General features: G+C 31.6%; 1 protein-coding gene across 1 annotated transcript in view; it reads right to left on the bottom strand.

Annotated features, from left to right (window-relative positions):
• Positions 1-25,324, bottom strand: part of LOC141342549 (ras/Rap GTPase-activating protein SynGAP-like) — an 81,248-nt gene that overhangs the window by 16,441 nt on the left and 39,483 nt on the right. The window contains exon 3 of the mRNA XM_073847019.1: positions 13,159-13,264. Within this exon, the coding sequence (XP_073703120.1) occupies positions 13,159-13,264 (106 nt within the window). The remainder of the gene's footprint in view (positions 1-13,158; positions 13,265-25,324) is intronic.

Below are 25,324 nucleotides of genomic sequence, written 5' to 3'. Positions count from 1 at the left end.
CTGTCCCGGCTTAAAATCTGAGTACAAAAATACAATAAAAATGTAAATAATAAAAATAAAAATATTTAAAATCTACTTGGGCATAATTGTATTGATGTTTTAAACGATACCTGCAAATATGGTTATAATACTGAGCTTAATTACATTTTAATGACAGAAAGACTTTTGTCCCCAAATTGTGATTTCTGTAATGTCATTCCTGGATAACAGACACCAATGACCATTTTAGACCATAATGCATTGTGGTATGTCATGTGACATAATATTGTATCAAAAAGAAGACCCTGAAGGAGCACCAGAACAAGTGCAAAGGTGAGTAAGCGTCTCTTAAAATGTTGATATTTTGACCTTTTCGGTCACTGATGCACTTTGTAGCAATATCATGTGTCCTTTTGGATAACACTGACAAACTATTTATAATGTTTTTATATGAAAAAACTATCTATTTGATCTAAAAGATTACCTTGAAGCGATGATGGCTAAGTTGTAGTTTTCCATAGGTGGTTAAATTAGTGTCTGATTATAATCCCCTGATTATAAAGAAAAATATTTGTTTTGTCATTCCTGGATAACAACATGTCATTCTTGGATAACAAAAAAACTCTGTTAGCCAGGACATGTCATCCGTTATCCAGAATGACATAGGCATAACAATCTAGTTTTTAATTAACATTTGTAAACTTTTAGGTATAGTTATTAAAGTTATATTATTAACATTAACATTATTTACATAATTGTATGTTTTTTGCCGTATTTTTGCTGTCATTCATCTTGATTTCATATGATTCACATTTAATTATCATTGAATTGAACTTTTGTAATGTTAATGGTCAAATCATGAATAATGTAATCATTATTATTAATATATCCACATTTGGTAATACTTTATAATAACTACACGTTATTAATCATTATTTAAGCATCATTAAACAGTTAATTCATTAATAAATTTACGATTTAAAATGCAGCTATAAATTCTTAAAGGGATAGTTCACCCACAAATGAAAATTTGATGTTTATCTGCTTACCCCCAGGGCATCCAAGATGTAGGTGACTTTGTTTCCTCAGAAAAACACAAACGAAGATTTTTAATGAAATCCGGTGCAGTCTGCCAGCCTTATCATGGATGTGGATGGGCACCAAACCTTTAAAAGTAAACAAAAACATGCACAGACAAATCCAAATTACACCCTGCGGCTCGTGATGACGCATTGATGTCTTAAGACACGAAACGATCGTTTTTTGCGAGAAACTGAACAGTATTTATATCATTTTTTACCTTTGATACACAGCCAGGTCCATTTGCCATGAGCACGAGTTTGGCATCAGTCACGTCACATGAGCACGCGCTCTAGCGTAGAATACGCAAACGCCGTAAGGGGAAATCAGTGAAAAGTCCCGGATGAGTTTGCGCAAGCAAACGTAATCTTTTAGCTTTAAATCAGTTTGAACAATCGGGATAAGCGCAATAATTACCATTTTGAATAACCGCTATACCCACAGTCTGTGTGCACTGTGTAAAAAATGAGTGTCATGTACATGCAAAAGATCACTTCCGGCGTTTGCGTATTCTACAAAGAGCGCGTGCACATGTGACGTGACTGATGCCAAACTCGTGCACAGGACAGATGGATGTTGCTGTGTATCAAAGGTAAAAAATGATATAAATACTGTTCAGTTTCTCACAAAAAACGATAATTTCGTGTCTTAGGACATCAATGTATCGTCATGAGCCGCAGGGTGTAATTTGGATTTGTCTGTGCATGTTTTTTGTTTACTTTTAAAGGTCTGGTGCCCATCCACGTCTATGATAAGGCTGGCAGACTGCAGCGGTTTTCGTTAAAAATCTTCGTTTGTGTTTTTCTGAGGAAACAAAGTCACCTATATCTTGGATGACCTGGGGGTAAGCAGATAAACATCAAATTTTCCTTTTTGGGTGAACTATCCCTTTAATGCTTGATTTATAAGCCTACCTACAAGTATGAAATTAAAGTATGGAAATACAATTATTAAACACATTATAGATATGCTTTTAAATCAAGAATAAAGCATTTATAGCTGTATTTATAAACTGCTTATTAATGTCTTTTAATGCTTTATAAATGATGAATTAACTGTTTACTAATGTTTAACTAATGATTAATAGCGTGCCGTTATTATAAAGTGTTACCCATTTTAAAACTTTTGTATAGCTTCTGGTGTTTTAAGGTCAATTCTAATAAAGAGAGGCAGAGACGGTTCAGAGCCAGAATAAACACAGATGCAGAAGCTAGGGCTGAGTATCTTGGAAAAAAGAGAGCAAGGTATTAGGGTGATGATTCAGTGGAACAATAATGTGTCAGTAACAAGCAAACTTGAAATATTAATCAAAATAGGTTCACACTCATTTGTAATAAGCCTAAATGTTTTAGCGGTGTAATGTGTTATTACACATCATACACTATGCCATTGTTTATGAAGCATTATAATTTTACAGATTTACTGTAATATTTAGAAAATACGATTGTAATGAAATTGGTGTGATTACAACCTGCATCTAATACTCATTATTATTATTATTATTATTATTATTATTATTATTATTATTATTATTATTATTATTATTATTATTGTGTGTAGCTACTACAAATCAAGACCAGTTCCCAAAAAGCCTGTTGTACTTTTCTTAAATCATTAAAAACTGTGAGTTTTGCAACTGTCAAGTGTATCTTACTTACAAATTTGAGTGTTGGAAAGAAAAATTATACTGATGATGGTTCTTATGGTAATCCTGAAAAATATTGCAGAATGTCATTCCGTCTAACAGTATGTCATTCTGGCTAACAATGACACGGGCAATTCATTTAACCCATATTTCTGTGTTAGATAACACAATTCAGCTTTTTGTTGAGTTAATGATAAAACAAGTCTTATTTACTTTATTGGAAAACATTTTTAAACATTTTCCAGTTTTTTTCTTTATTTGGTTCTGAATTTTGAATTAGCAGCAGCCCAAAATGAGCCTGTGTCTATATGAAATCCCAAATTGATTATATTAATTGTGATTAAAATGTAGTTTTCTGAGCACTAATTGTTTGTTGAGCTCCAAATATGGAGATAAGTACATTTGTATATGCCAACAATGATAGAAATGTAATTAATTTTAAAATTTATTACGTTACCCAGGAATGACATTTTCATGAGGAAAAAGATCTGATTCATCAAAAAAAATGGTTAATTACATTCTGTGTAAATATCATTGCATTACATACACAACACTGTAATAAGTATAGAAAGTACTAACATTTAAATTTTTTTGCCTGTTTTATTTTTTTCCACATTTTAAATCCTCATCCGTCATTCACCCATAAGCTGTACATTCTCAGAAAAAAAGGTACAAAAGCTGTCACTGGAATGGTACCTTTTTAAAGTGTACTTATATGTGACCCTGGAGCACAAAACCAGGCATAAGGGTACATTTTTTGATTAAAGTATTGATTAAAGATATGCTTAGTGAAATAATCTGAATGCTGAATAAATAAGCTTTCCATTGATGTATGGTTTGTTTTGAAAGGACAATATTTGGCCGAGATACAGCTATTTGAAAATCTGAAATCTGAGGGTGCAAGAAAAATCTAAATATTGAGAAAATCACCTTTAAAGTTTTCCAAGTTAAGTTCTTAGCAATGCATATTACTAATCAAAAATTACATTTTGATACATTTACGGTAGAAAATTTGCAAAATATATTCACGGAATATGATGTTTACTTAATATCCTAATGGTTTTTGGCATTAAAAAAAATATTTTGACCCCATACAGTGTATTTTTGGCTATACGAATATAACCTGCGCTACTTAATTGTACACATATGTACACTTTAGGTATTAAAATGTACCAATATGGATCATTTAGGTACAAAGGCATCACCCCAGAGACAGCTTTTGTACTTTTTTTCAAGAGTGTACAGACTACTTGTACCTTTTTATCTCTTCAGAGCTTGATAGTTGTATGCAATATAAATTCTTCAGAATTACAGTATGCAGGTTTATGAAACAACATGAGGATGGGTAAATAATGACACAACTCTCATTTGTGGGTAAACGATCCCTTAAAAAGCGAATTCCTTTTGTGCACTATGATGAAGACATCTGCATAATACACTAACTAATGCCTCGTTTCAAAATCTTTGCCCAGTCACACGCAGTTAGTTAGCTGAGAGCAATATGCTCTGCCATCCCAAATAAAGGGAATTTTATTCATTAATGTGACTCATTTTCTCATGTGACTATATATCTTGCCACATCACAGTAATTCATTTAGCCTAGAACTATTTTCATAATAATAGCCAGTGCCGGGTATTGTCAAGTCGGGTTTTTGTCAAGATGTAATTTCTTACAGTTATGTGCTTCGAAATTTAATTTTAACCATTACTATTAACAGTATTATTTATTTAAGGCGGAAAATGAACATTTTGTCATCATTTACTCATCCTCAAGTGCTTCCAAAGCTGTATTATATTCTTCTTGGCTGTCGTAAAAAAAGACCTTCGAAATGTCCAAGCAGCTTTTACAACACAATTCAAGTGGATGGGTATTTACACCGCCTAAGAAAATACAATAAAAGCACAACACAAGTAGTCCATTAAAGTCTTGTAAATACTTAAAGTGTTTATTTGCAATAACCAACTGCATTTTTTATAAACTGGTGCAATGAGATTTGAGAGATCCAACAGACAGCAGCTTGGATGTTCTGCCTAACATCTCCTACTTTACAGAAGAGACAAATATAATACATAAGGGTGAGTAAATAATTTTTGAGCAGGGATGTCATGATATCAATATTGTGATATCGCAATAGCATCTAGGTCACATGACGATATCAAAACAGCCAGAAGAGTAGTTTTTATAATATATTTTAACTTCTTATTCTAACATAAAAGAACTTTAAAGTTGCGTTTGGCACAGTATCTTGCAAATGAACTAAAACTGAAAACAGTGAATGAACAATGTTGGGGGAAGTTACTTTTAAAAGTAATGCATTACAATATTGAGTTACTCCTTAAAAAGTAACAAACTATGTTACTTAGTTACTTTTTATGGAAAGTAATGCGTTACGTTACTTTTGCGTTACTTTTTAAATCTGGGCAGGGGTTGCTTGTTTGTTTTTAATATAAAAAGTTCTATTTTTGGCAAATGTAAAAGCCGTTTTTACACCAAAAGCCTCAGGCTTAGAGAAAAGTAAATTCACGTCTGTACAGTAGACCGCACAGGAAAAAATGTCAACTCTTCAGCAATAAAAAAAAAAAAAGGAAAACAAATGTTATATTATTTTTAGTAATTTTTGCTTATTAGTATGGATGAATTGGATCATCGGTGGTTGGCAGCAAAGACATTGGTTTATAAAATGGGATTGAATACATAAAGGATATTTGTATTTAACATATTTAATTATTGCAGGTTTGCGTTGAATTTCATTGTTTTTATTCATCTGTTTTTTTTTAGTGAGTGAGATTAATTAATGCATGTCTACATTTATTCTAGAACTAAATTAACATTTTACTCACAATTTCTCTCAACATGGGGACAGGAAACCTTTTAATCTATAAAGGGGGGGGGGGGGGGGAAGTAACTGGCAGTATTTATTTGAAAAAGTAACTGCATTACTTTACTAGTTACTTGGAAAAAGTAATATTATCACGTAACTTGCGTTACTTGTAATGCGTTACCCCCAAAACTGTGAATGAATGCAGTGAACTCATTTATTGCATGTTCTGTGAGTTTAGCACGCATTTGGGAATGCAACGGCAACCAGTTATGCTTTTTTTTTTCAGATGATTACAGCATTGCACTAGATTTCTAGTGAGATGAGTTTTTGTAAGCCTGCTTTTACTGAAGCTGGAGATTTCCTTCAAAATAAAAGCTCTACTGCGGTTTCCGTCAAAATAAAAGCTGAATGCAGTATGAATTAGGGGTGGGTTAAGGGGTGAAGTGGGTTAATTTGGTAACATTACTGCAGTCCAAATTCAAAATATCACTTAAATGTAGAAATTAGGAAAGAAGTATTGTAATTTCCCTACTGTAGTGTAAAGCATAATAATATACCTATGAAATATTCATTTTCACTTATTTTGCAGTGCAACTGTTTACAATATATGGCTATTACTGTCATTGTTGCTATTGTTATTATTATATTCTACTTAGTTTGGCTTCACACCAGTGTGAATGTAATTTAGACTGAGACAGTAAATCACAAATAAAAAGCGGGTTGAGTCCCCTTTAAAGTTCAGGTACAAGTCAATGACTTTTTTCTGACTTGCATTTTCTTAGTTAAATGTGCCATAGAATGAAAACTGTATTTTCCTTGGCATAGTTGAATAATAACAGTTCAGTACATGGACATGACATACCATGAGTCTCAAACACCACCATTTTCTCCTTATTATATAAATGTTTGCAAAAGACCACTGAAAAATAGGTCAATTCCAACATAACACTGACTATTACACAATAGTCACGATCGTTAATAGTTACGCCCCCAACATTTGCATCAGCCAATCATCATTAACTTCAGTACATCAGTAAAATAAGGCAAGCCATTGAAGGGACATGGTTAGCTTAATGCTAGCGCTAGCCTTTTACATTGCAGTACATAAGATTCCACTTACCACATAAAAGGAGAGATGACTACACTGATGATTGATGACTGAGCATCACTGACAAGCATCTAAACTTGTGTGGTAAGTATTTGTGTCGCTGCAGTATAACTTTACACAGAGCACATGCGATCACAATAGTGAGAGTAAAATGTTGCAGATTCAAAACGTCAGATTCAACAAACCGCATTTTAAAAGCAGCTAGAGCTCTATAATTAAATATATATTTTCCTTCATGTGCAAGCTATTGAGATGAGCAGCTCTGTGAAACAGCCAATCAGAGCAGAGCTCAACATTAATATTCACGAATCTTCCAAATAAGGCAATAACAGACCATTTAATTCTAGGGATAAATCTTAGGGTTGTAAATGGACTTGTAAAACCGTTTCTGGAGAATTTTTGCCCTTTCCTATGCCATATACCTTCTATGTAGATATCAGAGAACAATTTAAAATATTGCATCAATGCATTCTATGGCACCTTTAAGAACATGGGTTGGAGCTTTTAATTTGGCCCTTTAAAGTGCATTAGATAGAAGAAGAATTTAACTTTAAACTGTACAAAATTTTAATTCCCCCCCCCCCCCCAATTTGTCATTTGTCTTTTTAAAAAAATAAAATATCAAAAAATATTGTATATCGGACTTCAAATCGCAATATTATCGTATCATTACATCTCTGTTTTTTTGAGTGAATTTTTTTTTTTTAATTATCCAGCAGATTCTATTTAAGATCTATTCTAACCAACAAAATCTGTATGACATCACTTGCTCACCAATGGATCCTCTGCAGTGAATGGGTTCCGTCAGAATGAGGGTCCAAACAGCTGAATAAAACATCACAATAATCCACAAGTAATCCAAACAACTCCAGTCCATCAACTGATGTCTTGTAAAGTGAAATACTGTGTATTTGTAATAAACAAATCCACCATTAAGGCGTTTTAACTTTAAATCATCATTTCTGGCCAAAATTGCAGTCCATAATCCATAACCACACTTCCTCCAGTGAAAAAGTCCATCTTCTGTTGTCCTTTCACATCAAAATCCACCCAAAAAGCTCTTCTGGACTGTTTTTGCTTGTAAACAGTGCTTGGTCTCAAGAGTTGATTCTCCTGATTCGGATGAGAACTTTTTTACTGGAGAGAACAAATAATGATGTATTTTAGTCGGAAGACATTCAAAATATCTTAATGATGGATTTGTTTACTACAAATATGAAGCTGTTTGCTTCACAAGGTGTTAATTGATGGACTGGAGTTGTGTGGATTACTTGTGGATTATTGTGATGTTTTTATCAGCCGTTTGGACTCTCATTCTGACAGCACCCACTCACTGCAAAGGACCAAAAATCTGTTCTGATGAAGAAACAAACTCATCTACATCTTGGATGGCCTGAGGGTGAGTAAATGTTCATCAAATTGACATTTTTGGCTGAACTATTTCTCATAAACACCTTGAATGTGATTTTATACCCTGAATCTTGCCAAAGCTCAAATTTCGCCACACAAAGAACCGCCACTGCAGTGGTGATTTGCTTACAAGCGCAAATTGCAATTAACAACCAAAATTAAACCAAAGCATTAAGTGCTTGTTTATTACTTAGTCTTCAATTAATTCTGACGCCCTAGGCAACACAAAAAACAAATAGACTGCCTCGGTGAGCGTATGCTAATTCCAAAGATATAACTTCGACTACACAGACAGATGCTTTCTGGATTTTCTTTTCAATTAATTAGTTTGAGAGCATCTTAGCTAATAGCTTTTGACCATATGACTTGCTTAAAGCCAAATCACTCTAAAAGGTGAAGCGAGCAATTTTTTATGTTAAAACACTTTGTGTATCACTTTAATGTGCAGGAATGATTATAAGTACACCAGGTGTTGGATGATTTTTCTTTTTGGTGGGTTTACAGTGTTGCTCTGTTTGTTTGGGTGCTTTGACATGCCAACTTTTGGCTCAAGTTTAACCAACTGCATGTTTCAAATGCGGGTATAGCATTTGAAAATTATGTGAAATTTTGTTTGGTGCATTACACACTTCACCTTAAAAAATGATACCAATATCTATTATATGAGGTGTATTATGCAATACAACCATTGTTGTACTAAATTACTGTTATAAAGTTTAACTCTCTGGAGAGTAAACAAACAGTCCTGGTGTAAAATTAAAAGTTTTTCTTCTTAAACTTAGTGCACTAGATAGCATTTTTGGGCAAAATGGTGGAGTCAAGGTAAACGTAGTTTTAAATAATCAGAAATATGAATAAAAGTTTTAAAGGAGACCTAGTATGCCCCCTTTTACAATATGTAATATACAGCTGAAGTCAAAAGTTTACATACACCTAGCAGAATCTGCAAAATGCTCATTATTTTACCAAATTAAGAGGGATCATACAAAATGCATGATATTTTTTTTTTATTTAGTCCTGAACATACTGAATAGAAGACATTTACATATAGTCCACAAGAGAAAACAATAGTTGAATTTATAAAAATGACCCTGTTCAAAAGTTTACTTACTCTTGATTCCTAATACTTTGTTTAAACCTGAATGATCCACAGCTGTGTTTTTTTGTTTAGTGATAGTTGTTCGTCCTGAACAGTTAAACTGCCCGCTGTTCTTCAGAAAACTCTTTCAGTTCCCACAAATTCTTTGGTTTTTTAGCATTTATGTGTATCCTTTCCAACAATGACTGTATGATTTTGAGATTCATCTTTTCACACTGAGGCAACTGAGGGACTCATATGTAACTATTACAGAAGGTTCAAACACTCACTGATGCACCAGATGGAAAAACGATACATTAAGATCCAGGGGGTGAAAACTTTTGGACAGAATGAAGATGTGTAAATTTTTCTTATTTTGCCTGAATATCACATTTTTTCATTTAATACTACCCTTCAGAAGCTTCAGAAGATACTTACATGTTTCCCAGAAGACAAAATAAGTAAAAATTTACCCTGATTTTCAAATTCAAAATTTTTTCACCCCTGTCTCTGAACGCATTGTGTTTCCTTCTGAAGCATCAGTGAGCGTTTGAATCTTCTGTAATAGTTCCATATGAGTCCATATATTTCAGCTTGTAAAACAACCGTTTGGTCTTGTTTATCATGTCTATGCCATTGAAATCATGCGGTTTAAACCATATTAGTTTAAACTTCTGATATAGGGTATAAGTGCACACATCAGTTACTGGGTTGTCCCTTTTTTTTTTTTTTTTTACATTTTCTAAATTGGTAGATACACCAGGGACCCCGATTATAGCACTTAAACATGGAACGAGTCAGATTTTCATGATATTTCACCTTTAAGGCTTCTTAGATATCTTTAGACCAAATATATGACCACACTAATTAAAATAAAATGCTATTTGCAGTGTTTAAACAGCAGACAGCCGGGGTTTTGGAATAGAGTTAAGCAGTCTCATCCTGAAAGTCTACACACAGTGCAAACTAAGCAAGAAGCACCCTGAGGAAAAGACACTTCAAAATAGGTCATCGTGTCATTCTGTTGTGAAGAATGAATCTATACTTCACTGAACATTACCCCCTCAAATAGCACGCCATGTCAGCTAATTAACACCATTCTCATGAGATCCATTCCATTCAATATTTCGTCTTCCTCAAGGCCTGTCGTTCTGGAAAGCATATGGTGGTTTAGAGCCCCTGTGTCGCTCAGAGCATAGCTTACATTCATGTGACTGTATAGCTGTGGGCAGCTTCTTGGAAACTGTGCGAATCCCAAATCGTTGTCACGGAAACTGCAGAAGGAGTCTGGAATGATCAGCAGAGGGCCACCTCGCTCAACACCTCGCTTGGATGACACATTCACCAGGTGTATGCTACACTCTCAATAATAAAGCTTTCAAAATAAGTTTTTTTGCAGTGATGCTATAGAACCTGGGTTCTACAAAGAACCTTTCTTAAAATAACTTTTTCTTACTTAGTCACTTTGAACAACCTTTTGTGCAATTAAATATTTCTATAAATGTTAAAGGTTCTATATGAATCCGTCAGTGCCAATAAAGAACCTTTATTTTTAAGAGTGTAGGCGGTTTGTTAGAGATGTCAACGCATCAAACCGAGTAGAAGAAGGACGTCACAACAGTCGGAAGCAAAATAAAGCTGCTTTAAGCCTTACTTTGGCTAAATCACTACATTTTATAAGTATGCAATGCCTTGCAACTAGCTCAGCAACAACAACAAAAAAATCTAAATGGTGGAGAGGTGACTCAAAATGAGAAATAAATGAGCTTTTTTATTTTTTATTCTGCAGTGGAACCAAACAAAAACACATATTTGTAAGATGTAAACTCAGAAAAATGTCAGAATTGTGTGAAATGAAGTTAGAATTCTGAATTTACATCTCATAATTCTGACTTCTTTCTCAGAAATATGAGAAACTATGTCTGAATTAAGAAATAAACTCATAATTCTAAGAAAAAAAGTCAAAATTGTGAGATAGAAAGTCAGGATGACGACAAAAAAGTCTGAATTGTAAAAAAAGAAAGTCTGAAATCTGCGTTTACGTCTCATTCTGACTTCTTTCTCAGAATTGTGAGACACAATGTCTGAATTGAGAAATAAACTCATAATTCTGGGAGAGAAAGTCAGAACGGCGAGAAAAAAAGTGAAGAATTGTGAAAAAGAAAGTCAGAATTCTGAGTTCACATCTCATAATTCAGACTTTTTTTCTCAGAATTGTGAGAAACAGTGTCAGAATTGAGAAATAAAGCCATAATTCTGTGAAAAAAAGTCAAAATTGTGAGATAGAAAGTCAGAATGGCGAGAAAAAAGTCAGAATTGTGTACATATCATGTCAGAATTATGAAAAAGAAAGTCAGAATTTTTGAGTTTACATCTCATAATAATGCCTTTTACTCAGAATTGAGGGAAACAATGTCTGAATTGAGAAATAAATTCATAATTCTGAGATAGAAAGTCAGAATGGTGAGAAAAATAGTCAAGAATTGTGAAAAAGAAAGTCAGAATTCTGAGTTCACATCTCATAATTCTGTTTTCTTTTTCAGAATTGTAAGAAAATAAACTCATAATTCTGAGGAAAAAGTCTAAATTGTGAGATAGAAAGTCAAAATGGCGAGAAAAAAAGTCAGAATTGTGAAAAAGAAAGTCAGTATTCTGAGTTCACATCTCATAATTCTGCCTTTTACTCAGAAATGAGGAAAACAATGTCTGAATTAAGAAATAAACTCATAATTATGAGAAAAAATTCAAAATTGTAAGATAGAAAGTCAGAAAGGCAAGAAAAAAGTCAGATTTGTGAAAAAATAAAGTCAAAATTATTAGTTCACATCTCATAATTCAGATTTTTTCCCCCTCAGAATTGTCAGAAAGAATGTCTGAATTAGTAAATAAATTCAGTTCTAAGAAAAAAGTCAAAATTGGGAGATAGAAAGTCAGAATGTCAAGAAAAAAAGTATGAATTCTGAGTTTAAATCTCATAATTCTGACTTATTTCTCAGAATTGTGAGGAACAATGTCTGAATTGAGAAATAAACTCATAATTCTGAGATAGAAAGTCATAATGGTGAGAAAAAAAGCCCAGAACTGTGCAAAAGAAAGTCAGAATTCTGAGTTTACATCTCATAATTCTGACTTCTTTCTGAGAATTGTGAGAAACAATGTCTAAAATCAGAAATAAATTCCTAATTCTGAGAAAGAGAGTCCAAATGGCAATAAAAAGGGTCAGAATTGTGAAAAAGAAAGTCAGAATTCTGAGTTCACATCTCATAATTCAGATTTTTTTTCCTCAAAATTGTGAGATAGAAAGTCAGAAAAGCAAAAAAGTCAGATTTGTGAAAAAAGAAAGTCAGAATTATTAGTTCAAATCTCATAATTCTGACTTCTTTCTTAGACATGTTAGAAACAATGTCTGAATTAGGAAATAAACTCTGAGAAATAATTCTGAGAAAAAAGTCAAAATTGTGAGAAAGAAAGTCAGAATGGCGAGAATAAAGTCAGAATTGTAAAAAAGTTAAAATTCTGACTTTATATCTCATAATTCTGACTTTTTTCTCAGAATTGTGAGAAACAATGTCTGAATTAGAAATAAACTCATAATTCTCATAATAAAAAGGAAGTAAGAATAGTGAGAAAAAAGTTAGAACTGTTTATCTTTTTTTTCCTTGGTGGAAACAGGCTTCCATAATTTTCTTTGTTCTTTCTTAAGATATTAAGAAATTAAGATATTTTTGCTGTCTATGCAGGGTCAGAAGCTCTTGGATTTCCTTAAAAATATCTTAATTTGTGTCACAAAGATGAACAAAGGTCTTACAGGTTTGGAGTAACATGAGGGTGTGTAATTAATGACAGAATTTTCATTTTTGGGTGAACTGTCCCTTTAAGCTTATCAATCAACTGAGGAATTCATATATATACTAATTTATTTTCATTCATCTGGGGTGTCTTGCCTTATGTAATCTATTATACAATGACTTTTATATAATTTTAACCCTCAAAAGGGGAGAAATAGAAGCAGCAGGACGGCACGTGTGTGACTCACCCATTTCAGGATGGTGCCTCCCCTCCACAGGCACGCTGACCGTCCGTCGCAGCAGCTTGTTCCTGTGCGACTCCGAGCGCCGCTCGCGCATCAACAAAGGGTGAACCTGCGGGAGAGCAGAGATAAAGGTCAGCGCAAAGAGCGTGGGGTCAATACGACAAGCTGCAGGGCTCTGCGCTAAAAAGGTCGGAAACCTCCGATATTAAAACAACAAGTCCCGTTGAGACGAGGCTCTATGAAATAATAAAGCAATGGTGTGTGTGCTTGAGGTGAAGGGAGAAAATAATTGCAAACTTGTGTGTGTAATGTGTTTATTTAAGCCTCGGTATGGGGCTGCATCTCATGGGAATTGTTTGGGAGCGCTCACTCATCTCCGTGAGCGGCCGGCCGGCGTCCAAAAGCAGATGGAGGAAAACATCTCGGCGCAGGTTTGCCTTCAAATTGCACAGGGCTTGTTTAGCGGCGTGGGTGTCTCTCCTGTGTTCACCGGAGGGAGATACGATCGGGATATCAAGAGCAGGGCTGCGAAGGAGGCGATTACCTACAGTCTGGGGTGATAAATGAGCGGGGCAAGAGAGGATCAGACACTGAGCCCTATGGGAAGCAGCTAAAATGTTTCAGGGGTGGCCTTGTCGCTTGGCTGGAGTCACGTGACCTGGCTGCATTCTGGGACACTCTTTCCGTTTTTATGCACAGCTCAGCTTTTCAGAGGCAGGGAGGAATGCAGATTTGTTCGAATATGACATTTGATTTACATAGCTGACTTTAAAGACAATATTGTGCGCTCTGCCTGAGGATGCATCGGTGCGGTTTGTCTTTATAGTTTTAAAAATGATAGATGGCTTTCTGTTAGAGCCAAGTAAGCTAAATATTATCTTTCAATGTCTTTATTTATTTATTTATTCATTTATTTGTAGTTGTGCCTTTTTCCCTTAAAATTCTGACTTTTTTGTCTCTCAATTCTATTTATTTTATTTTATTTGTAATTATGCCTTTTTATCTGACAATTCTGAAGTTTTTCTGAGTTTGTCTCTCAATTCTATTTATTTATTTTTAATTGTGCCTTTTTTCTCTTACAATTCTGACTTTTTTCTGACTTTATCTCTCAATTCTATTTTTATTTTATTTTATTTTATTTTATTTATTTGTAATTATGCCTTTTAATCTGACAATTCTGACTTTTTCTGAGTTTGTCTCTCAAATATATTTATTAATATTTATTTATTTGCAATTGTGCCTTCTTATCTCACATTTCTGACTTTTTTGAGTTTGTCTCTCAGTTCTATTTTTAATTTAATTAAATTTATTTAATAATAATTTAATTTGTAATTGTGCCTTTATCTCACAATTCTGTCTCTCAATTCAATTTATTTTATTTTATTTTATTTTATTATTTGTAGTTGTGCCTTTTTTATCTCACAATTCTGACTTTCAATTCTCTGCCTGAGGATGCATCGGTGCGGTTTGTCTTTATAGTTTTAAAAATGATAGATGGCTTTCTGTTAGAGCCAAGTAAGCTAAATATTATCTTTCAATGTCTTTATTTATTTATTCATTTATTTGTAGTTGTGCCTTTTTCCCTTAAAATTCTGACTTTTTTCTGAGTTTGTCTCTCAATTTATTTTATTTTATTTTATTTTATTTTATTTGTAATTATGCCTTTTTATCTGACAATTCTGAAGTTTTTCTGAGTTTGTCTCTCAATTCTATTTATTTATTTTTAATTGTGCCTTTTTTCTCTTACAATTCTGACTTTTTTCTGACTTTATCTCTCAATTCTATTTGTTTTATTTGATTTATTTGTAATTATGCCTTTTCATCTTCCAATTCAGATTTTTTCTGAGTTTGTCTCTGTTCTATTTTTAATTTAATATAATTTAATTTGTAATTGTGCCTTTATCTCACAATTCTGTCTCTCAATTCTATTAATTTTATTTATTTGTAATTGTGCCTTTTTTATCTTACAATTCTGACTTTTTTCTGAGTTTGTCTTTCGAATCTATTTATTTTATTTATTTATTTGCAGTTGTGCCTTTTTTATCTTATAATTTGACTTTTTTCTGAGTTTGTCTCTCAAATATATTTATTAATATTTATTTATTTGCAATTGTGCCGCCTTATCTCACATTTCTGACTTTTTTGAGTTTGTCTCTCAGTTCTATTTTCAATTTAATTCAATTTATTTAATAATAATTTAATTTGTAATTGTGCCTTTATCTCACAATTCTGTCTCTCAATTCGATTTATTTTATTTTATTTAATTATTTGTAGTTGTGCCCTTTTTATCTCACAATTCTGACTTTCAATTCTCTGCCTGAGGATGAATCTGTGCGGTTTGTCTTTATAGTTTTAAGAATGATAGATGGCTTTCTGTTAGGGCCAAGCAAGCTAAATATTATCTTTCAATGTCTTTAAAATAGATCTACAGCAAGCTGCAATGAAATTACAGAAAGGATCGGCGCATAAAAAATGCATGACATCCAATGAATCCTTCATGACTTACTAGAAAGCATGCAAGATCACTGTTTATGCCCTTTTATGTGAACAATTATCTACTAGGCAGCGCAGCGGGGATATATTTTAAGAATAAACTCAGTGCACACCATTAACAATGTATCGGCTTGCATAGCATTTGTTTCAAGACTAGCTTTGACTAAATGTTAATGATTAGGCTTACAGTTACATTAGAGTATTTGTCTGCTGAAGACAAATGACACCATTTCCACAAAACCAGAAGAAGTGTTTAACACAAATTAACTGTCACTTTAATGTATGCACTTTGTCTAAAATGTTTCTCCTTAAATTGCATAGGAGAACAAACTAATGCAAGTATCATTGTTCAGATAATGGATTTTTTTTCTTCATAATTTTGGGGTTGGAATGTAGAGGTAAAGACGCAAACCAAGGAGGACACCACTTCTCCAGATAAGGCACACAAAAGCCCAATTAGCCTTTGCAAATGCTCATCTGGACAAAGAAGAAGACTTCTGGTCTTCTGTTTTATGGTTAGATGAAACAAAAATGTAATTGTTTGCCTTCAACCCTAAGAACACCATCCCCACTGTCAAACATGGTGGTGGGAACCTAATATTTTGGGGGTGTTTTTCAGCCAGTGGACCAGGGAACCTAATCACAGTAAACAGCACCATGAAAAAGAAGCAATACATCAAAATTCTCAACAACAACATCAGGCAGTCTGCAGAGAAACTTGGCCTTGGGCACCAGTGGACATTTCAGAAAGACAACGACCCAAAACACACAGCAAAAGTGGTGAAGAAATCATTAGCAGACAAAAACATGAACGTTTGGCAGTGGCCCAGCCAGAGTCCTGACTTAAATCCAACTGAGAATCTGTGGAGCGAGCTAAAGATCAAGGTAATGGCCAAGAGACCCCCAACCTGAAAGAGTTGGAGCTCATCGCTAAAGATGAATGGGCAAAAATTCCAGTGGGGACATGCAAAAAGCTGGTCAGCAATTATAGGAAGCATTTGACTGCTGTAATAGACAATAGGCTTTTCTACTGATTATTGAGAAGGGTATAAATAATTTTGGACATGCCACTTTTTGTTCAAATGTAAATAAAAAATGAGTAATAATTTTTAATTTATTTATTGTTGTTAATCTATTTTTTTTCTACTTTTATTTAAAAAATAAGAATTTGGCTTTTTCAGGCAATTAAACATAAATAAACTGACAGATTATTTATATATATATATATATATTCACTGCCACTGCATGGAAGGTCACATCTGCTCATTTAAAATGATCTAATACTCTTGGCCATATTATAACAGGGAATGCGTCCTGTCGCCATCATGCTAACTTCATGAAACTGAACCCATTAGACCCACATCTACAGTTCACATCAGGAACTGTACTGTAGGACACAGGTGAGTGGCTGTCTGTAGAATGACTTTAGCTGGGCAGCAATTACGTGGTTCAATGTTATCTGGCACACATCACAGAAGACTAACTCAACAAAACACAGAGAGTCAGAGTCCAGGTGGAGATGGACCCGCTATGGGTCGACAATCAGTGCATCAGAAGAGAGAAGCCTCAGTATTTTTTGCCCAAGAGATGAGCCGTCACTGGATATAAAGCCCAAAAGCGTTCCCCCACTTTTTTCAGAGGCCATGAACCAAACCAACCAGCTATGAGGTGAATTATATCATTCCAAACAATGATTTAAAGCAAAAACGTATTTAAAAAAGGAAAAGGTACAAGACTTTTATCCCGAGTTTGTCTCTCAATTTTATTTTAATTCATTAATTAATTACAATTTTATTTTTTTATTAATTTATTTGTAATTGTGCCTTTTTTATCTCACGATAAAAAATTTTCCCCTGACTTTATGTATCTCAGTTCTATTTATTTTATTTTATTTTATTTTATGAAACTGTGCCTTTTTTTACACAATTCTGACTTTTTCTGAGTTTATGTCTCAATTCTCTTTTTTATTTATTTTAATTAATGAAATAATTCATTTGTAATTGTGCCCGTTTTATTTCACAATTCAGATTTTTTTCACTGAGTTTATGTATCTCAATTCTATTTTTTATTTTAATTAATTAATTTATTTATTTATTTGTAATTGTGCCCTTTTTTATTTTAAAATTCAGATTTTTTTCCCCTAAGTTTTTTACGTTATTTTAAATAATTAATTTGTAATTGTGCCTTTTTATTCTCACAATTCTGACTTTTTTTCTGAGTTTATGTCACTCAATTATATTTTTTAATTTTATGTATTTATTTGTAATTGTGCTTTTGTAACACAATCTTGACTTTTTTCTGAGTTTATATCTCTCAGTTCTTATTTTTTTTTACGTAATTTTAGTTATTTATCTTTATATATTTATTTTCATTTTAGTTTATATTTTACAATTCTCAGAAAAAGACTCCGAAATTAAAGACAAACTCAAAATTAAAAAAAAATATATATATTTTTTTTTTTTCCATGGCAAAACTGGATCTGATTTTTTCTGAGTTTATGTCTCTCAATTCTATGTTTTATGTTATTTTAATGAATTAATTAATTTATTTGTAATTGTGCCTTTTTTATTTCACAATTCTGACTTTTTTATGAATTATGGCACTCAATTCTATTTTATTTATTTATTTGTAATTGTATTTTCACCTCACAATTCTGACTTTTTTTTCTGAATTTATGGCACTAAATTCTATTTTTTATTTTATGATTTATTTTTTTGAGTTTATGTCTCTCAGTTCTTATTTTTTTTAACTTTATTTTAATTAATTATTTATTTTAATTTTTTATTTTGATTTATTTAAATTTTTAGTTTATATTTTACAACTCAAAGAGTCAGAATTAAAAGACAAACTCAAAATTTGCTTGGAAAAATTTACTTTCATAGATATTTTTTTGTCTTCCAGAATCTGACTGTTGTACTCTGTAAATAGTGCAAACTATTTAAAACATTTGGGGCGAAATCTAACCAATAGCAGATAGGGGGCGTCCTACACTGATTATGTGTTGCTGACACTTATTTCACCTTTACAAAGTTCAATTTTGGGACATATCTCAGGACTTCTGCATTTAGCATCAAGCGTCTAGCTATTTTGATCCCAAGAACATTTTCTGTGTGCATCCCCATATTTCTGGGCAGGGTTCAGGCTTGGCAAACGCACCCATCCTGCACTGTAGGGGGGTTCGCCATATGTCAGCACAGCCGAAACCGGCCCAGCTGTGTGATGGGGCAGGTGAGGGAGGAAACAAGGAGGAGAGCAGCAGGTGTGCGGTCCGTTCAGTCCTAATGGTGCACTAATAGATCACAGCCCAACCTGACAGCACCCCGCCGGCAGTCCGACCGACCCCGAACCTCAAATGACTCCACTGGCATCCCGCTCCGTCCCGGATCTGCCCCGTGAACGCCACAGCAGCACAGCACAACGCCGAAGCTAAAGAGAAGAAGGATGAGATCTGTCTGCTTCTATCAACATCACATCGCTGTCAGCTTCCAGCTGCTCTGGTAATAAATGACACGGGATGATTTCCACTGAAGACACCAGCTACGGGTTATATCCTGATTCTGAGAACGCCGTACCTGAGATATATTATGTCCCGTTACGTTTTTACTGTGCAATCACTGAATTATGGATAGAAAATACAGTCAAATGTGTCAGTTGAGAGATACGGCTATAGATGGATGTGCGGCTTTCTCACCACAAATATATGGAAATTAATTCTCCACCTACAACAAAATGGCAACGAAAACTGTCCGATCTCCTAACAAATTCGGTCCTGTTACAGCTCTACTTTACTTTCTGAGACATAAAAGTGTCCAAAAAGCCAAACTATGTGATTTTTTTTTTAATAGTGATAGATAACAAAATAGACATTTTTAGACCTTTGCTAGTCACACAGTTTAAAGAGTTTACATTTTGTGTACACAAGTCAACATAATAAACTTTTAAAACATTAAAATCAATTTTTTGTCTTTTGTACTTGCATTGACTAGCATCGGAAACTAAACCCTGTTGATGTTTATGAAAGGAAATTAGCTCTCATGTCAATTGTGGATGTAAAACCCCCTTTCAAGTTCTCCATTAGGGAAATGATTTTTAACGATAATTCAATAACCTTTAAAGACAGAGCATTTGTGAGCTCTGAACATTAAAGAAAATCATGTTTAGTCAATATCAGTAGTTTTTATTTTTCTATTTATTACTTTTTATTACAGTATTATGCTTATCATTAGTAGTTAATTATATTACTTATTTATTATTTTAATTATATTACTTATATAGCAAATAAACTAGATGTTGTTAACTAAAAAATGTTTTGGTTAATTGAAATAAAGTAGAATATATTAAAATATATTAGGTGAAATGCTTAAAAAATAATTAAAACAAAAGCAGCTAACAAAAATATGAAATCTTAAACTAAAATTAAAATGAAAACTGAATTTATAAAAGTTTCTATAATTATATTTATCTTTATTACACTATTATGTTTATTATGTATTAGTTAATTATATTAATTATTTTTTTAAATATTTAATTTTAATTATATTTGATTATATCCTATACAGAAAATAAAAAAGATGTCAACTAAAATAAAAACTAAAACTACTAAAAAAATGTTTTTTTTAACATTTGTTAATTGAAATAAAGTGAAAATAAAATAAAATATAAATATTAGTTAAAATTCTTTAAAAATGGCAAAAGCACATAACAAAAATATAAAAATATATATAAAAGTTTCTATAATTTTATTTATTTTTAGTACAATATTATGTTTATTATTTATTAGGTAATTATATTAATGATTTATTTTAATATTTTATTTTAATTATATTTTTATATAGCAACTGAAATAGATGTTGTTAATCGAAATAAAACAAAAATAAAATAAAATATAAATATTAGGTACACTTCAACACTTAAAAAAATTAATATCAACGACAAAAGCACATAACAAAAATATGAAAACTTAAACTAAAATGAAAATGAAAACTAAATATATAAAAGTTTATATACATGTATTTATTTTTATTACAATATTATGTTTATTATTTATTAGTGAATTATATTAATTATTTATTTTAATTATTTATTTTAATTTTTTATATAGCAATTGAAATAGATGCTGTTAACTAAAGTTAACTAAAAAACTAATAAAAATGACAAAAGTACACATCAAAAATATGAAAACTAAAAATATAAAAATACACAAAATACTAAAAAATTACTAGAATATTTTAAAAAATAATAAAAAATATTTTTTGTTTACTGAAATACAGTAGAAATGAAATAAAATGTCAATATTATAAAATGTGACCTTGGACCACAAAACCAGTCTTAAGTCGCTGGGGTATATTTGTAGCAATAGCCAAAATTACATTGCATGGTTCAATTTTTTTGATTTTTCTTTTATGCCAAAAATCATTAGGAAATTAAAGGTTGTATCAGCGATTTCTAGCCTAAAACATAAAGTGTCGATTTCAGCTTACCTTTCTTCACGATCCGCTCGCTGCCTGCCCCATAAATTGTCTGTGAAAAAACCGCGTCTCTCTGGTCAGCCTAGGGTCCGAGATATGCCAAAAAAACAATCGGCGCTATCAACACACCACAGATAACCAAACAGTGTTCCAACCAATCAGCGTCAGGGGTTTGGTGTTGTGGACTTTCCTACTGGTGCTGGGACGTGAGGGAGGCGGAGCGAAAGTCCACAACACCAAACTCCTGACGCTGATTGGTTGGAACACTGTTTGTTTTTGTGTGGAAAGGTTGGTAGTGCCGATTGTTTTTTTGGCATATCTCGGACCCTAGGCTGACCAGAGAGACGCGGTTTTTTCACAGACAATTTATGGGGCAGGCAGCGAGCGGATCGTGAAGAAAGGTAAGCTGAAATTGACACTTTATGTTTTAGGCTAGAAATCGCTGATACAACCTTTAAGTAAAGATCATGTTCCATGAAGATTTTTTGTAAAATTCCTACTGTAAATATATCAAAATGTAATTTTTGATTAGTAATATGCATTGTTAAGAACTTAATTTGGACAACTTTAAAGGTGATTTTCTCAGTATTTTGATTTTTTTGCACCCTCAGATTCCAGATTTTCAAATAGATGTATCTCGGCCAAATATTGTCCTATCCTAACAAACCATACATCAAAAGAAAGCTTATTTATATACATCTCAGTTTTGTAAAATTTAACCTTATGACTGGTTTTGTGGTCCAGGCAGGGTCACAAATGTCAATGTCAACTCTTTAACCAAGACGTCCTTATGCAAAATAAATGAGAAATATACGTCTGCAACCAATGCAACTGAAAAAGTGAACATCCACTGTTGCGCTCTCCAGAAAAGCAACCCACTTCATGAGCTCTTTCATATTTTCACGTGACACATCCCATGAATCCATTACATAATCTTTTCAAACAGACTCCCACAATGCTAACATCTCTTTTCTGAAGACTTGTCATGTTCTGTCACAGCGTCAGCTACCAACGAAGCCTCTCTGTTGACTGTGTCCATACATACTAATTAATTAATTTAGCGTGACATCTATGAATACGGCGATGCGAGCTCTGTGGTTAGCGCATGATTCCAGAGCCTGATTCCTGGGGCAGCTACAAGAATGGCTGCCGCCCACTCACAGCCAGAGAAACCTTGCTCTGGGCTATACTTGCGTAACGCCGTGTCACGGTGGCACAGATCCACACGCGGACCATTCATCTGAGCGCTGGTGCACTGAGCGTGTGTGAAGTCGGACGTGGGCCACTGTCACCCCACATCAATTAGCGTCTAACCACATGTCAGCAAATCACTGCTGACTCTCTCACTCCCTCTAAAGGCTGTTTCTGAACACAGCAACAAGTCAATGCGTTTTTAATCTTCCATTTTACTGTAATCTACTATTAATTATATTCTTGTTGTATACAATTTGCTGTGATGATTCAAATTAACTGTATTGTTTCTTAATAAATTATTATCAATTATTAATTAAATAATAAATTATTAAATTATAAATTTAATAATAATACATAATAATAATACATAATAATAAATTATTATCAGTTATTAATTACAAATAAACAAAAAAATGTCTTATTTATTTTATTAATAATTTATTTTTTATAAAGGTCTGTACATATCAAACTTACAGCTGTTTTAACTAAAATTAAAACTATTTAAATCATTTTGTTAACCAAAATACAAATTTATAACTGTTTTTTTAATCTAAAATTAAAACTATTAAAATAATTTGTTAACTGAAAAATATTGCACTTAAACAATGCAATAAAAATGACAAAAGCACATATCAAAATATGAAAGCATAATTTTTTTAATGAAAACTATAAAATATAAAAAATACATAATTTATTTATTTTATTTTATTATAATATTAAATTGATTATTTGTAAATTAGACAGTTGAATATTTAAAATTTCAAATGTTTTTTTTTTAATTTTTGAATTGACATAAAAATATTTCACAATTTTCAATATAGATATCAAAATAGTCTGTATAGATTTCAGATTGTTTTATACAAGCAGTGTGAGGTATTAAATATTATAATAATATTAATAAAATACACTTTTTAAACATAAAAATACATATTTATTTATAAAAAATATATAAATATAAATTAATATATATTATTTTTATATATTAATATTTTTTATAAAAGCTGAAATAAATATTTTATTTTATTGATATTTAATTATATTTGATATAGCAAATGAAATAGATGCTGTTAACTAAAATTAAATCTAAAACTATGAAAAAAGTTATTTTGGTTAATTGAAATATTTAAAAAATATAAAAAAATAAATAAATAAAAACTGAAAATCTAAAAATACATCATTTGACATATTTTATTATCATATTAAATGTGTTGTTTATTATTTAATTATTATTAATTATATTTTTTTATAGAAAGTCCTGTAGATTTTTTATAGCAAACAAAACGCATAACCATTTTTAATTAAAAATTAAAACAATTAAAAATATTTTTTGTTAACTGAAATTAAGTATAAATAAAATAATGAAATATAGTGTAAATTAAAAAAATGACAATATTAGATTAAACGCTTAATTAATAATGAAAAATGGCAAAATCACATCAAAAATATAAATAAAAATAAAAATATATATTTTTTAATAATATTAAATGTTTTATTTATTGTTAAATTATTATTAATTATAAACTTTCTGTGTATTTTATGTAGCAAACAAAATGTATAACTATTTTAACTCAAAATTAATTATTACATTTATTAAAATTAAAATTAATTTAAAAATAATCAGAAATGTAAAAAAAATTCTAGGTGAAACACTTAAAAATAATAAAAATGACAAGAGCACATATCAAAAATATAAAAACTTAAAATAAAATTGAAATGAAAATTAAAAATATAAATATACATAATTTTATACATTTCATTATAATATTGTAGTTATTATTCATTCTTTAAATATTATCATTTATTTATTTATATTTTAAAAATCCTGTACATTTTATATAGCAAACTATATAACTTTTTAACTCAATTTTAAACGATTAAAAATTCATTTTTTGTTAACTGAAATATAGTAAAATAAAAAATACAAATGACAAAAGCACATATCAGAAATATGCTAACTTAAAATAAAATAAAAATAAAAACTGAAAATATAAAAATGCATACTTTAATTAATTATATTATAATATAAAATGTATTATTTCTTATTTAATTATTATTAATTATTTATTTTAGTTTTAGCAAACAAAATGTATAACTTTTTAAAACAAAAAAATAAACTATTAAAATATTTTTTTATTAACTGAAATATAGTAGAAATTTTAAAAAATTAAATATTAGGTGAAACGCTTTAAAAACTAATAAAAATGGCAAAAGCACATATTAAAAATATGAAAATTTAAATTATATATATTTAAAAATATAAAAATATACAATTGTATTTATTTTATTATAATATATGTATTATGTATTATTTAATTATTATTAATTATTAAATAATAAATAATTAAAACATTAAAGAAAACTAATTGGAAACAGTATTAAATACTATAATAATATGAAAATAATACAAAAAATGACACAGAAAACACAGCCAATGTGTATACTATGCAACATACTTTAAAGTAAGGTCAGCATAAACTGATTGGGAATGAATTTCCTGGCCTCAGTCATCAGCAGCTCCTAAAAGCAATCAGAGAAAAGCATGTCCTCCTGCGGACTCACAGAGTGCAGATGTCTGCATGGAGGAGACGCTTGTCATTCACTACAGGACCTGAATGAAGACCCTCACACACACAAACAGAACTGCGACTGTCCCCTGCAGCAGATGAGTGACAAGCATGAATATTTCATGGTGCTCATCTTCACAGAGGTGACAGCCATTAGCCCGTCATCACTCATTCACATCTATTCACAGTGTGGCCTTATCAGAACATGCAACAAAACGGCTGCAATTAGACGGGACGCTGAGTCTGATTAATGAGCCTGATCCACATCGCTACCTGCTTTACAGGTCAGTCAGTGTGTCCATTACAAACACAGCACTGCATAGTGACTTCCTCTAGGTACGGTCAGACTAGACTTAAAGAATGCGAAATTATTTTGGACGAACAGAAGGATATGATCAGGGCTGTCGTGCACCTGTTTAGTTATTTATTTATTTATTTTTATTTATTTTT

The sequence above is a fragment of the Garra rufa genome, chromosome 9, assembly GCF_049309525.1.
Source record: "Garra rufa chromosome 9, GarRuf1.0, whole genome shotgun sequence".
Lineage (NCBI taxonomy): Eukaryota > Metazoa > Chordata > Actinopteri > Cypriniformes > Cyprinidae > Garra > Garra rufa.
Note: the sequence above shows the minus strand (reverse complement) of the source record. Positions and strands in the feature narration are given on the sequence as shown.